At 47.8% G+C, this 13,136-nt stretch overlaps 1 protein-coding gene across 1 annotated transcript in view; it reads right to left on the reverse strand.

The window, feature by feature from the left end:
* Positions 1-234: 234 nt before the first annotated feature.
* Positions 235-13,136, reverse strand: part of ABCA12 (ATP binding cassette subfamily A member 12) — an 87,090-nt gene continuing 74,188 nt past the window's right edge. The window contains exons 44-55 of the mRNA XM_068196540.1: positions 12,320-12,435; positions 11,412-11,571; positions 9,886-10,154; positions 9,085-9,295; positions 7,479-7,588; positions 6,791-6,935; positions 6,528-6,662; positions 5,636-5,739; positions 5,302-5,394; positions 4,744-4,849; positions 3,965-4,102; positions 235-2,752 (exon numbers count right to left, since the gene is read on the reverse strand). Of these exons, the coding sequence (XP_068052641.1) occupies positions 2,633-2,752; positions 3,965-4,102; positions 4,744-4,849; positions 5,302-5,394; positions 5,636-5,739; positions 6,528-6,662; positions 6,791-6,935; positions 7,479-7,588; positions 9,085-9,295; positions 9,886-10,154; positions 11,412-11,571; positions 12,320-12,435 (1,707 nt within the window). The 3' untranslated portion in view covers positions 235-2,632. The remainder of the gene's footprint in view (positions 2,753-3,964; positions 4,103-4,743; positions 4,850-5,301; positions 5,395-5,635; positions 5,740-6,527; positions 6,663-6,790; positions 6,936-7,478; positions 7,589-9,084; positions 9,296-9,885; positions 10,155-11,411; positions 11,572-12,319; positions 12,436-13,136) is intronic.

Consider the following 13,136-nt stretch of genomic DNA (forward strand, 5'->3'; position numbering starts at 1 on the left):
TTGGAATTGAGCTTGGAGCGTGTCCTACCTCCGAAAGGGACAGGATGGATCTGAGGCTCGGCAGGGAATGTTTGTAAAGTGGCGTGAATGGTAATTCAGCCCCTGGTGACGTTATATACAACCTCCCTGCCAGATGCTTCCAGCCCCCAGACGGATGTAACTGCTTCTCCACGGGCCTCAGTTAAATTCCCCCGGTATATAAACTCTGGCTTGCTTGGACCAATACCCACAGACTTGATTGCAAGAGCAGATGGTTTATTTTTACCTGCCAGTGAGAACGGGGAGCGCAGATCACGGCCGTGACACATTTCACATGGAGCAGATGTTTCTATTAATGCCAGAATTGGGTGGGAATTCAAAGGATGCTTTTGGCTTTTTTTCTCCTCAAAACTCTATTTTGCACAATTAAATTGCAACTTGCTGAAGTATTCCAATGAATCACTTCCTTTTTTTTTTTTTTTTTTCTCCTGTTTGATTAGTAGGCTCTAAAGGGACAAAAGAATAGTTTTGTATCAGTCTCCCTCAATTACATGTAAAGTACATCTGGACAGAGTCTGGAGATCCATCTTTCACTGGCAGTTGCAAAGCCATCGACATAATAAAATAATACTCTGATTGGTATTACAAGGCTGCATTTAAATCATTGGCATTCATGCTCCGAGTCCTTTGCAGGGAGCACAAGCCCTCCATTAGAGAAAAGCTTAATTTTATACTGTGATCTGTGTAAGATGTGCAACGAAAATGAGAAAAAAGAGCTTTTGCAGAGCTGGAGACATAATAATAGAAGCTACAATGGATGTCTGGGCAGCTTTTTCAGTCACTTATAAACTGCAGGTGTCAAATGCATTCTGGAAAGAAGCTGAATCCCAGTTTTAATTACAGTCAGCAGGTTGAGGCATAATTCAAAGCTCGATAATACTTTCAATGCATAATAAAACTCCTCCTGCTATCAGTAAGAAGTTTACACCAAGACCAAGGAAAGGACATGACCTCCTTGCAGCAGCTAAACCTTGAACTTCAGTATCCCACTGAATATCAAGGGTGTTTGGGATTTTACAAAGTACCTACTCCTTGCACAATTATCACAGCAAACCTTGGCATCACAGAGGAGCTGAATTAGTCAAACTCATGGTCAGGATAACAAAGATGTGTCCTTACAGCTTTCATCAAAGGTTCCTTTGACTCAAATTAGTATGGGGGAAGAAAACAAAAACAAAACAAAACAAAAGTAAAAAGAAACCACCTGGCTGGAATTGTGTGGGTGAACCCAGGTAAGTTGTATGGGCCACCCCAGGTCTCACAAGGTAAGGCTTTATCTGCAATCTTTTTTACCAGCAACAGCAAGTTTATTGAGCTCAGAGTTTCAGTTCATTTTGTGCTTGAAGGTACATCAATGCCCTGACCCAAACCCAAGTCTTTGGGGCCTTATGCTGATACATATAATAAAGAATCATATTAAACTATTCTATCTATTAATCATTCTGGGGGAAGAGAGCGGGATGTGTGTGGTGGTGTGCTGAACCCAGCTGCTGGTGGCTGCTCTCAGAAGTGGGCAGAGCACTCCTTTAAAGCCAGCAGGCAGAGTCTTTGAAGCAGGAGCTAATGATGCCTTGTTATGTGGGAAAACACAGCTCCAGAGTCAAGGGGCAGCCAGCACATTGGGTTGAGGAGGGAGGTCACTGGAGAGGACACAGAGAGGCAAAGCTGCTGGAGATGGAGGGTTTATGAGCAAGGGGGATGCTCCTTGCTTCTACTGTGCTCAGGGAAATAGAATCTTATGAAGCAAAGAGCTTCTTTCTGTCAGAGCATTCAGCCAACAGACCTGCCCTGTACCACTCCTCGGCTGTTCCAGAGCAGCCCTGAACGCCAGCCAGAAGGAGGAAGGGGCTCGTGGGGGAATCATCTTCCACTGGGTACCAAGAGCCAGGAACTGCCTGGGACCAGAGGACTCACTCGAGGAGTTACACAGAGCTGGAATAAGCTGCAGGAACAAACCAAAACCACTGGAAGCACTAACTTATAAAATAGTTGTATTTGTGCTGACATAACCAGATATGCTCTGTGTCATTACCAAAGACGGCCTTTGCCACTGTCAGTACGTAACACCTGCATCCTCACAACCCCCCTGTGAGGAGGGCAAGGCCATGAGCCCCATTTCCCCAGGGGGAGCCTGTCAAAACAGAGCCACTTTGACTCAGTCACCCAGGAAGTCTGCTGCTGAGCGGGGAGTGGAGCGTGGGCTTTCCTCTGTGGCCGTGGGGCTGCTTTGTGGTCAGACACCCTGCACTGCCCACAGCTCCTCTGCTCCATCACGGCTGTCTGCTGTGAGCAAACAGCCACGAGCAGCAGGTGGTGCTGGCTAAATCCTCACAGCCATTGCAGTGATCATAAAACAAGAATTGGGGGTGGGGGAGAAAGAACCTGTGGAAAGACCAATCTGATTTGTAACCAAGTGCCAGTCTCAAACACCTACCATGTTCCTAGTGACATTAATTAAGCGCATTTCAAAAAACATAGTACTTTAAGAAAATGGGACTGCTTATCCCCATCACCCTAAAATCACTTAAAACAGGGTTGGAGGGGCTGTCAGGTCTTTTCCCCAGCTTCTATGATCCCGTGTGGGTGGATCCCTTCAATAGATGGAGCTTATGGTGCTAGCCTGGCTACTTGTGTCAGAGCTGTCCAGTGTCACATCAGGGCCTGCGTCCGCACCATCAGGATCTGCTTGATCTTTAGCAAAGTTGATGAAAACCTGCAAGTTTAAAGGAAAACACTCAGTATGTGACAGCATAAATAATACATGGCACGAATGAATATAAAAACGGCGTAACTGTTCATTTGACTGTGAGCCTGGAGAGCTCGCTCGGGGATGGATTCACACTGAATTTGAGAATTGCAAATTGTTGGGCTTCTATGGGCTCATGTAAATAAATGGATGCGCGCTCCCGTGCGGCGGAACCGCCACCCAGGATCCAAAGGCAGACATTCCTGCGTGGAACCTCACTGTCCTGCAGCTCAGGCTCCCCAGGAGCCAGAGAGGCAGTGCCCATGCAGTGGCTCGTTTCAATCACACTGTAATACAGTCCCATGATTACTTCATAAACCCATCTGTCTCTGTGCAACTGACATCTGTGCACGCACAACTGCAGAGTGTAGAGAGAGGTGTATAAAATCACACGTAACAGCCTTCCTTTCAAGAGCAGCTAATGAATACAGAAAGGACTCTTACCAGAACACTCCCTGCAATCACATTTGCATATTCACAGAGCCAAGCTGTCCTCCCACAGAATTTGAGCTGGGGCTTCCTGAGCCTTGCCTGCCTGTTTCCCAGCCACTGGCCCTTACTGGAGCAGCACTGAGGAAATCCCCTCCCAGACTGCTGTGTCACAATCCATAGCACTACAGGGCTGCAGCTCTGCTCCTCTGTCTGCGACAAACCTAATATTCCAGGTGCTGATGCTCAACGGGGTGATTTCTTCTGGACAGTCCTTGTGCCAGTCCCTTCAGCTGATGTGCTCCCTACGAGATTTTGTTGCCATTCGAAATGTTCTTCCAAGGGAAAATGGAATGAACCCCAAAGCTAAGTTTGGATTAATGCTAAATGAACTTCCAACCCGAAAAGTGATTTTAGGCATATTTTCAGTACCAGTGGAAGGCCTAGCCCTGGACTTGGGGGTGATTCATAGTCCTGCCCTTCACCCACACCCAGGAGGCTCCTGAAATCAGCAGTGACAGAGGGAAGAACAGATCCTTTATGCTCCAGGCAGCTTTCTGTGTGTGTTTCCCTAGCACCAGCAGAGGTACCTGGAGGCAGCAGTGCTGATAAAGTACCCCCAGGAGGAATATAGATGGAAATCCCTTTCAAACTGTAGTCTATTGTGTGCAGCAGTCCATTATGTGTAACCATCATTCTGCTCCCCTGTTAGCAGTTTTATGTGGATGGCCTCACATTTTAATTCCTTACCTCCTCCAACGTTGTCTGACTCACAGAGAAGTGCCTGATGTTGAAGGCTGCTTTGCTGCCTTCCAGGAGATCAAATATATTCGCTACCCCTCCTGCAGAGACCGGGACGTGGTACTCCACCATCCTGAAATGCTGATCCTGTGGGAACAGGAGTGGTGGGGGGAAGCCAAGAGCCAACAGATCCAACAGCTGGGCCGCAGGAGGATGAAGGGGCAGGCTGTGGTGTCTTCTGAATGTTACTGTCTGGTAGTGACCAGTGTTTCCACACTGGGAGTTCTTGTGGGGTTTGTTACTGGGGGAGCACAACTAAACTGCAAGGCTGGAGGCTCCAGGGTGGCCATAGCATTTTCCAGCTCCAGGCGTGCAGTTTTGATTCATGCAGAGATTGGGTTACAGCCAATGGATGGGATTTGTGACTCAGTTCCTCTGGTTTTACAATTACTCAGTTACTGGAAGTACTGGAAGCATCTCAATACCCACTGAACCTAAAGGGGGTTTCCATCCATTCCAGGCTTCAGTGGGAAGGGCATTCCCAGGGCAGAGGGTCACCTAACAGCTGCCTTACAGGGTCACTGCAGCTGTTTGGCCGATGTTACTTCAGCCACCAGGAACTGGAGTGCTCCAGCCCTCGGAAAATGTTGCTGAAAGCAGTGACAAGTGGCTCTGAGAGCTCAGATCTACGTGCACAGTATGTCACAAGACGTCTACCTTGCAAGCATCTTCTTGGTCAGTTTGAAGGGATTTTGAAAGCCTCTCCTGAAAGCATTTGCCTTGCTTACCTTCAGGCATGTATTTGGGAAGTGTGACTTCATGAACTCTGTCAGCTTCTCAGTGCAAACTGTGCTGCTGTTTAAGTGCATCTTCACAGTGAATCCTCTTCCAAATCTAGGGGAAAAAGAAAATCACAATTACACTGTAGAAAAGAGAAAAACAGATGAAGAAACGCCTTTGAGAGTGCTGCACAGCCTCTTTGGGGAAATCTAATCCAGGCACGGTGCAGCTTGAATGGGGTCAGGGTTGTTAACCTGGAGTGAAACTTAGTAAGAAGCTGAGCGATTGTTATAACTAATAGAACCAGAGCTGAACCCTAATACGCATTTCTCATTTGCAGCAGTGAACAGATTACTTTGGGGGACACATTCTGGGAAGACAGGCTGTGAGGGAGTAGAAAGTGCATTAGTTAACACAGAATTTCAGTGGTGTGTGTGTATAAGGGACATGAACCAGGAAAAGTCATTGTTTTGGTAACACAGGTCTCATGTTCTGAGCACTCAGAGCTGTAGGTCAGTAACTCCAGAGGCTGTTCAGTAAAAGTGAAATAGGTTCATTTTACTGACCTGCTCTTGATGTGCTGCAAAGAGCCAATGCACTGGAAACTCCCGTTCACCATGATGGCCAGCCTGGTACAGAGGGCTTCACATTCCTCCATGCTGCAAAACCAACCAAGAAACTCTAGTAAGTCATTGAGAAGGTATAAAAATATGGTTAAGTGACTGGAGAACACCACTGATCTTCCCTAAAGTGGGTGTCTGTGGACACCACATTCAGCCACAGCAAACCCCCAAACCTGTCACAGCTTGGTGCTCTGAAACTGTGCAAGGACCAGTGAGGGATGGGTCTCTCCACACTTCTGCTGACCCCAAAAAGGGAGGCAGAGCAGCCCAGCCCTACCTGTGGGACGTGAGTATCACTGAGCATTTGTTCTGCACTTCCTCACTGATGATTTTCCAAAGGTGGCGTTTGGCATTCGGGTCCATTCCAGAGCTTGGCTCATCCTATGGGGAAAGACAGGACTGGATGGAAATTTGCACTCAAAAAGTAAACAACCCTGGGCTCAGGCAGCAGTTAGTACCAGAGGGAATTCCCCCCTCCTATTTTTATTGAGATTTTTTTTATCTCACAGAGCAGCAGGAGCACTGGCAGGTGGTCAGAAGTAAAGGCAGCAGTGCTGGGCTCAATAGAAGTTGGGACAAGGGATATTTATGTCCACAAGGTATCCAACTTAATATTGGGAATCCTGCTCACAGAGGTCTGCACACATTCAGTACACAGCAAGTGGGAAAACTGCAAAAAAAGGTAAGTTTTACCAATGGGGTAAGCCCATGGAAGAACTAGAAATTTAGAGTGAAAGACAAGACAGGAAGCCAAACCTAAAAAAGCAGTCACATTCTAATCCTGAGGAGAGTGGCCCCTTTGCTCTCCTACAGTTTTGGAGCCTTGGCTGCTGTTTTTCTTGCAAGGCTGTGAAAGTAAGTTGATAGAAATAAAAAAAACAAGACAGAGCTGGGAACTAGGAGAGTTTAATTGGCAAATATATGGTCTATTTTTGACTTCTGGGAGATGCTGCCAGAGAAACTGAAAGACTTGCCATTCTCTTATGCCCTCAAAGAAAAGACAAGTGTTTGCTGGAACTCTCCTGTGATGGTTTCTGTGTTCAGGCCAAGCATGAGCACATGGGGAGTGTCCCTTAAACTGTGCCTGAGGTGGTTTTGTGAGACTGTCCAAGTTCTCCTGCCAGCCCAGGGACCTGCTCCTCGTCCCTCAACAAGACCCCATTTCTCACCAGCAGCAGAATGGATGGATTGCCAATGAGAGCCAGAGCAGTTGACAATTTCCTGTTGGTGCCATAGCTGCACATAGAGGTGACTCTGTCCTTGTAGGCCATCAGGTTCAGCCGGTGGAGGAGCTGGAGTACAACCTAGGGAGCAAGAGTTCTGCTTCCACAACACATCCAGGCCGTGGATTACCACACATGTATCTACTGAAAGACTAATTTAAAGGCTCCAAATGACAAAAATGCTGCAAGTCAAACCCCTTGTTACTCACTCCCTTGATGTCCCCCTCCGGGATGCCGTGCAGCCGAGCATAGTAATACATGTGCTCTTCCACGGTCAGCAGGTCATCCAAGGCATCTTCTTGAGGACAGTAGCCAAAGAGTGACCAGTGGGCCTCACTGATGTCATTCAAGGACCTGTGTAAGGAGGTTGCACATCACTGTAAACACACTGAACTGCCAGCACACTCTGGAATCAAACAGGAGGGAGAAAAACCCCTTTCTCCTACTCCCTACCACCCTCCCCAACCCTTGAAGGAAATGCAGTGGATCTGCAGAGCTCCAGCTTCCAGGGCCCCAGTTCTGCAGAGGCTGCGTGTCCAGTATGTAGCTCTCCAGTTACTGGCAGCACCTCAGGTGGCACAGCTGCCACCAAGCCTACACCTGTTAAAGAAAGCTTTGAGGTGAGCCCTGCTGGTCTCCAGGTCTGGCTTAGAAGTGGGATCACACTGTTGAGGATCTTGAGCCTGATTCCATTTGCAATGGGCTGAAGTGGAACAAACACCTCTGAGCAGCAAAATGCAACCATGCCACCTTCAAAGGATGAATTCCCTGGCTTATTTACTTTTGCTCTGGTTTGAGTGGTTTATTTCAGACTTTTACATTGCTTTTCCTTTGCCATCCAGCCTTAAAAACTGCTCTCAGGTTGATTTGCTTCCCCAGAAATCATATCCTCCATACCCAGAATGATCCTGGACCCGCAGCCTTCCGCTGGATGCTCCAATATCCCCTGTCAGCATCTTAAAGATTGTTGTCTTTCCAGCTCCATTCACACCAAGCAAGCCAAAGCACTGGGAAAGAAAAGTCAAAATGTAAACCTGCCGTATTTGTAGTGCAGAAATATTGCTCTGAGATGGGTGCTCAGTGCACCTTGCCCCTTCTTTCTCCAGCCCCTTGAGCAAGATGAATTGCCAGAGGAACTCAGAGCACCCCAGTGTTATAATGGAGGTTGTTTATGATGCAATATACTCCAGCTTATATTAGCACCACTCGTTTAATATGGTGAAGAATCAAGGATTCCACTCAGTAGAATCAACCCTTTTACTGCGAGGTGCATTTCTGCAGGAGCTCAGGCCAAATCCCAATCAGCTCATCTGTGCCAAGCCTCCCCTTGACAGGGACAGAGCTGCTCCTGGGAATGGGGTGAGTGAGGTTTGGGCTGGCACTGGTTAAAACCTTGATCAACACAAGGTTTTTGTCACATAGTATCACCAAAGAACTACCTTAAGAAGATGAGGAATTGTCTTCCTGTATTGTAGTTCCAGTATGTCTTGGTAAAATCCACATTTTATTGCTAAGGTTGGATATAGGCAGTTGTGTGTTGCATCAGCCATCTCCATTGTGCTGATAATTACTGTTATTTGGCCATCATTAGTACAGACCAGCTGATGTGAAAGTCCTCCTGTGCTGGGGATGCACAGCAACCCATGGCTCTTCCCCACCTTGGTGCATACAGGAACAGGATCTGTGCACAGTCTGCAGTGCAGGGCCACACCTTCTGCTTACAGGTGGGCAATGGCACCCTGAATCCCACCAGCAACAAGGTGAATTTTGCTAGAAGTCACTCAGTGCCAGTCCTGGCTTATAAAAATCCTCAGCCATAAAGAATAGCAGTGTCCATGTGAGGATACTGTCCTTTCATCTCAGTGGGACCCAGGCAATTAAAATAAACCAGGTGCCGAGGATTAATTCCAAGCTTCCCCACAAGTCAGGTGCACAGCCTGAGGTAAAATCTGCTCTCCAGTTTCCTCTGGATCTCAGAGGTGCTCTGTGTGCTCCTGTCTTTTCACTTCCCAGGAAGGCAACTGCATTGACACGACCAAAGTGGGTTTTTTTCCTTTGGAGTTAATTTTAGGTCCTGATTAATGAAAGTTTGTGTTCAGCTGAAGTGATTTGTCTTCCCCTGGGATGGGATAACACAAGCAGATAAGCCTGACTCACCATCTCCCATGCAGTTCAGGTGAATCATTTCAGCTGGACACATTCTGCTGTCTTCATTTACCACCTGGTGATCCCCAGTGACCCCCCCAGGACTGCACTGTACAAACAGAGCATGCAGACAGTTTGCTCTGAATATAGAGCTCCATCAATTCCCATCCATTTTCCCTCCTTCTAGGGCCTTCAAATTGTCACTTGATGTCCCCAATCTACCAGGAGCCTTTTGTGACTGCTGTAACCCCAAGAATCAATAAATGAGGCAAAGAAAGGAAGAGGGCAGAGCAGAACAAACCACTACAGAAGATGGCAGTGACACGGGAAGGTGCTCGCAGCCTTCTCCCTCACTCACCTCCCCAGCAGGGATCCCTAGGCTGATGTTCTTCACTGCTGTGATGCGCTTGTGAGGGAGGTGGTAGATCTTGGTGAGGTTCTGGAGCTGCACCACGTCGAAGTCAGCTTTGCCAGACTCCACCCGGCTCCTCTCAGCCTGGACATCCCCATCCTCTACGGCCGCGGGGGGCAGAAGGGAGGCTTTGCCATGGACTCTGTCGAACAGGAACCTGGGGGAGGGCAGAGAGAAACTTATCCTCCAGCACCAGCCAGCAGCTGGGACAGATCCCAGGGAGCCTCCCAGTGAGATCCCAGGGCATGCACACAATACTCAGATATACAGTTTCTATTCTCTCCTGGTATTTGCTCCAGCCAGTGTTCTCTCCCTGCCTGTGTTTTTCAGCAGATATTCTGGGCTGGAGCAGGTCCTGCCTTGTGGACAGGCTCCTCATGCAGGTGACAGGAATGTTCTCACTCCTCTCTGTGTGCACCCAGGGCAGAGGAGATGGGGAGAGCCAAACAGAGGAGGTTGTCAGTGGAATGACTGCCCTCACCAACAGCTGAGCATCCACCCACCAAACCCCGAGCCCAGGGCTGCAATGCCAGCCAACACCAACTACCAGGGGACTCTGTAAACTACACCTCTGTTAGTTAATATTCTAATTACCAGGACTTCTGCCAGAGAAAACTCACTCCACATTCACAAATTGTCCTGGAAATTTATGGGCTGCATAATTGCCAGTGATGGTGCAGGAGCCCAGAATGAAACCACAGAGCTGCGGCTGGGGCTATTTCCAGGGAGGCTGCAGATGTTACTTACTCCAGGATGTTGTTCCAGACTCTCTGAACCATCCTGTCATGAACTGTGAGTCGAATGGCAAAGAACACGGTGCCCTGGATGAACATGGCCAGCAGCTTGGACGTGGTCTTGTCCAGCTCGAAGGTTTTGTCAGGGTAGTCCACTCCATAGGCTCTTAAGAAGCCCAGCAGTGCCTGATCCTGAGACAGTTCAATCAAGCCATAGCCAAAGCAGAATTGTGGGAACAGAAGGAACACATGCCTTAAATTTTCAGCAAGATCACGCAAGCCCTGGAAAAAAAAAACAAAGAGCAGCACAGGCAGTCACTGCTTTTATTCATGGAATAAATTCATAGGTTTTACTGTGGAACTGAAGTGTAACAATTACACTGGGATTTGCCTGTGTCTCAGCAGAGATAAATTGAGAGCAAAGAGCTCTGCAGACAGCTCATTTCACAGGCACAAGGTCATAAAAGTCAACAAGCAGCTCTGAGGTTGTGATCACCCACAGCAAACAGCAGCCAGTTCCCAGGATGGTCCCTGCTGCTGCTCCAGCACCCAGAACCCACCCATGAGCCAGAGCTGAGTCCTGCCACTGTGCCCCCCTAATCTGTCCAGCACAGCCTGCTCCCCTGGAGCACTGCCCTGTCTGTTTTCCTTGGACAAACATCTCCATAAACCAAAAGATCTGGCTTTTCTAGACATAGAAGGGCTTTTCCAGCTAATTCACAGCAGAACAGCCCAGTGCAGTCTCACAGTGAAGAACTCTGGTACATTTCTAGCAGAAGAAAGGATTAGTGCACAAAGCAAACTGGAGAGGCACTAAATTAGCAAGGAAGGGAACTGACTCCCTGCCACTGGGCCACAGAGGGATGAAAGGTGATCATAATTGCATCTCCCTAAAATCCAAGGGGTTGCTGAACAAACTCTGTCCAGATAGAGAGAAAAAATTCCAACCCAGCTATTGTAATTGCCCTCCGTAAAAAGAGAAATCTAAGTGTAAGGTGTGCATTTTATCCCAGGGAGATCTCAGTTTAAGAGAGGGCTGTACTTTAGGGAATCATCACTGTCTCTGGGTTGTTTTTCATCCTTGCAGGGAGAGGATGACTGCATTACAGTCTGAAATGACAGACAGCTGGTGCTGGGTTAACTGCAGCACATGTCCGACTCGGGGCAGTGACATTCAGTTGTCACTCCCCACAGCTCATGCTGCAAGAACTCAGCAATGGTTTGAAGTGTCCATCAACAACTTCTTATCAAGCATCTTCACCACCTCCTCCCTCCATCTTCCATCACCAGGATGGTTATAAAAAGAGTCCTCAGTTTTCACCCTTTCTTTTCATGTCCTCCCCTCTGTCACCATCATCTCCTTAGCTGGGGGTGCAGATTTACAGACAAGCAAGACCCATGTGACTCATGTCCTGTCTGTAGGGAACTCCATGAAATCCTGGGACTGTGTCCAGCTGCTATGGACCTGATCAAAGCCACCAAGCCCACAAGAAGCCTCCTGCAGTGTCACCACAGGGTCAGTACTTGTGGGGCTCCTACCTGGTCCGTGGCCTTTTCCTGGGAGAGCAGGAACACAACAGAGTGAGTGATAATGGTGTTGATGCCGAAGAACAGGTTGACACAGACATAAACAATGAAGGCCATCCCTGTTTCCTTGAAAAGCCCAGCCAGCAGGTACATCCAGGAAAATGATGCATATCTATAAATACCAACAGTGCAGAGAAAACCATGGTAACTCAAAGGCTACTTTGAAAACAAACCACTGAAGACATCAAACAACACAGAATCGTTGGATGGTTTGAGTTGGAAGAGAGCTTAAAGCCCATCCGATTCCACCCCCTGCCATGAGCAGGGACACCTGCCACTAGATCAGGTTGCTCCAAGCCCTGTCCAACCTGGCTTTGAACACCCCCAGAGCTGGAACACAACAGCTCTGTTTTGGCATGTAACTACATTTCCACATTACAGAACTTAAAGAAAGGAAAAATGCCTTTGTGTCTGTTAGAACTTGGAGAAAAGGTTTATGATACATACTTTGAACATGGAACCCCACCTGAAAACAAAGAGACTGGGCCTGGAGGATTCAAAGCCAAGGAGAGTTTGCCTAAGTTTTCCAGAATTGTGCTACTGCTGTTTATTTGGCTCTCTGATATTAAAATGCTCTTGAACTTTGCAAGAGGTCAGCAAGCATTTGCTTATAGCTTGGGCTGTTTCTGGGACCTTGAATATTTCTGGATCTCATGTAGGGATTGCTATGAATAAAGCAGGCATGACAACAGTGCTTCACCTCCTTGCTCCTGGAAGGTGCAACTTAGTTACAGTTTGTGAAGTGCATATTGAAGAAAAAAGCCCATGTATTCCCCCCTGGATCTCAGACTGCAGCAGCCTGCAAGATCCAGTTCCTTATCCTGTGCAGTGATATTTAAATAACTAAGCTCCACACTTACCCAAAGAGTAACAGCAGAAGAAATACTGCCACTAAGTTACTGTTGTTGCAGAAAGCTGGGATCTGGAAGGCTGAAATAACTCCTACTGAGAGTCCAATGGGGACCATAAAAAGTACCTGCAAAATGATATTAAAAAGGTGTTACTAGGGCAACAGTTCTGAAACACCTTCCTACAACCAAACAGAAGAAACAATGGCAGGACTGAATCTGGTCCCACAAATGCAGCTTGGTTTGGTTTTTCTAAGGGAATGGTTTTTCTAGGGAAACCAAACACAGGAGGGCTCTCAATTCTCCCCAGATGAATTGCAGATGAATTGCCACAAAGCCTCTTTGAATAGGCAAAGCCTCAGCATTGAGGAGCGTGGGCAGAAAGTACCTTAAAAAAAGGTTGTGAATGAAAAATACCCCTTTGGGTTTTCTGTTAGCCTTGCAGTCAGACCACTTCATTGTGCCCTGTAAATCTACTCTTTATAGTATTGAGTCAAGCCAGAGACCTACCAAATGTCTGCCTGGAGAGCTCCCTCTCTTTGGGATTTAGCAGAATTTACTGGCAGGGATTCACTGAGAAATATCAAGTTGCCGAGAGCGCTGGATTAGTTTCAGCCCACTGAATACCGACTGTGCAAGGACTCCGGGGATTTTTCCACAGGCAGATTTACAAATATGCGGTGCTGGAGCGACGGCCCGGAGCAGGCAGGCAGGCACAGACCGGCTCCACCCTCCCTGCCGTGCACTGCCGAGCCAGGCTGGGGCCATGCTGCCTTGGGACCCCTTCCATTCCCCCAGCAGGGCAGGGAATCCTTGTGCTGCTGCCTTG

This window comes from Anomalospiza imberbis, chromosome 7 (assembly GCF_031753505.1).
Source record: "Anomalospiza imberbis isolate Cuckoo-Finch-1a 21T00152 chromosome 7, ASM3175350v1, whole genome shotgun sequence".
Classification (NCBI taxonomy): Eukaryota; Metazoa; Chordata; class Aves; order Passeriformes; family Viduidae; genus Anomalospiza; species Anomalospiza imberbis.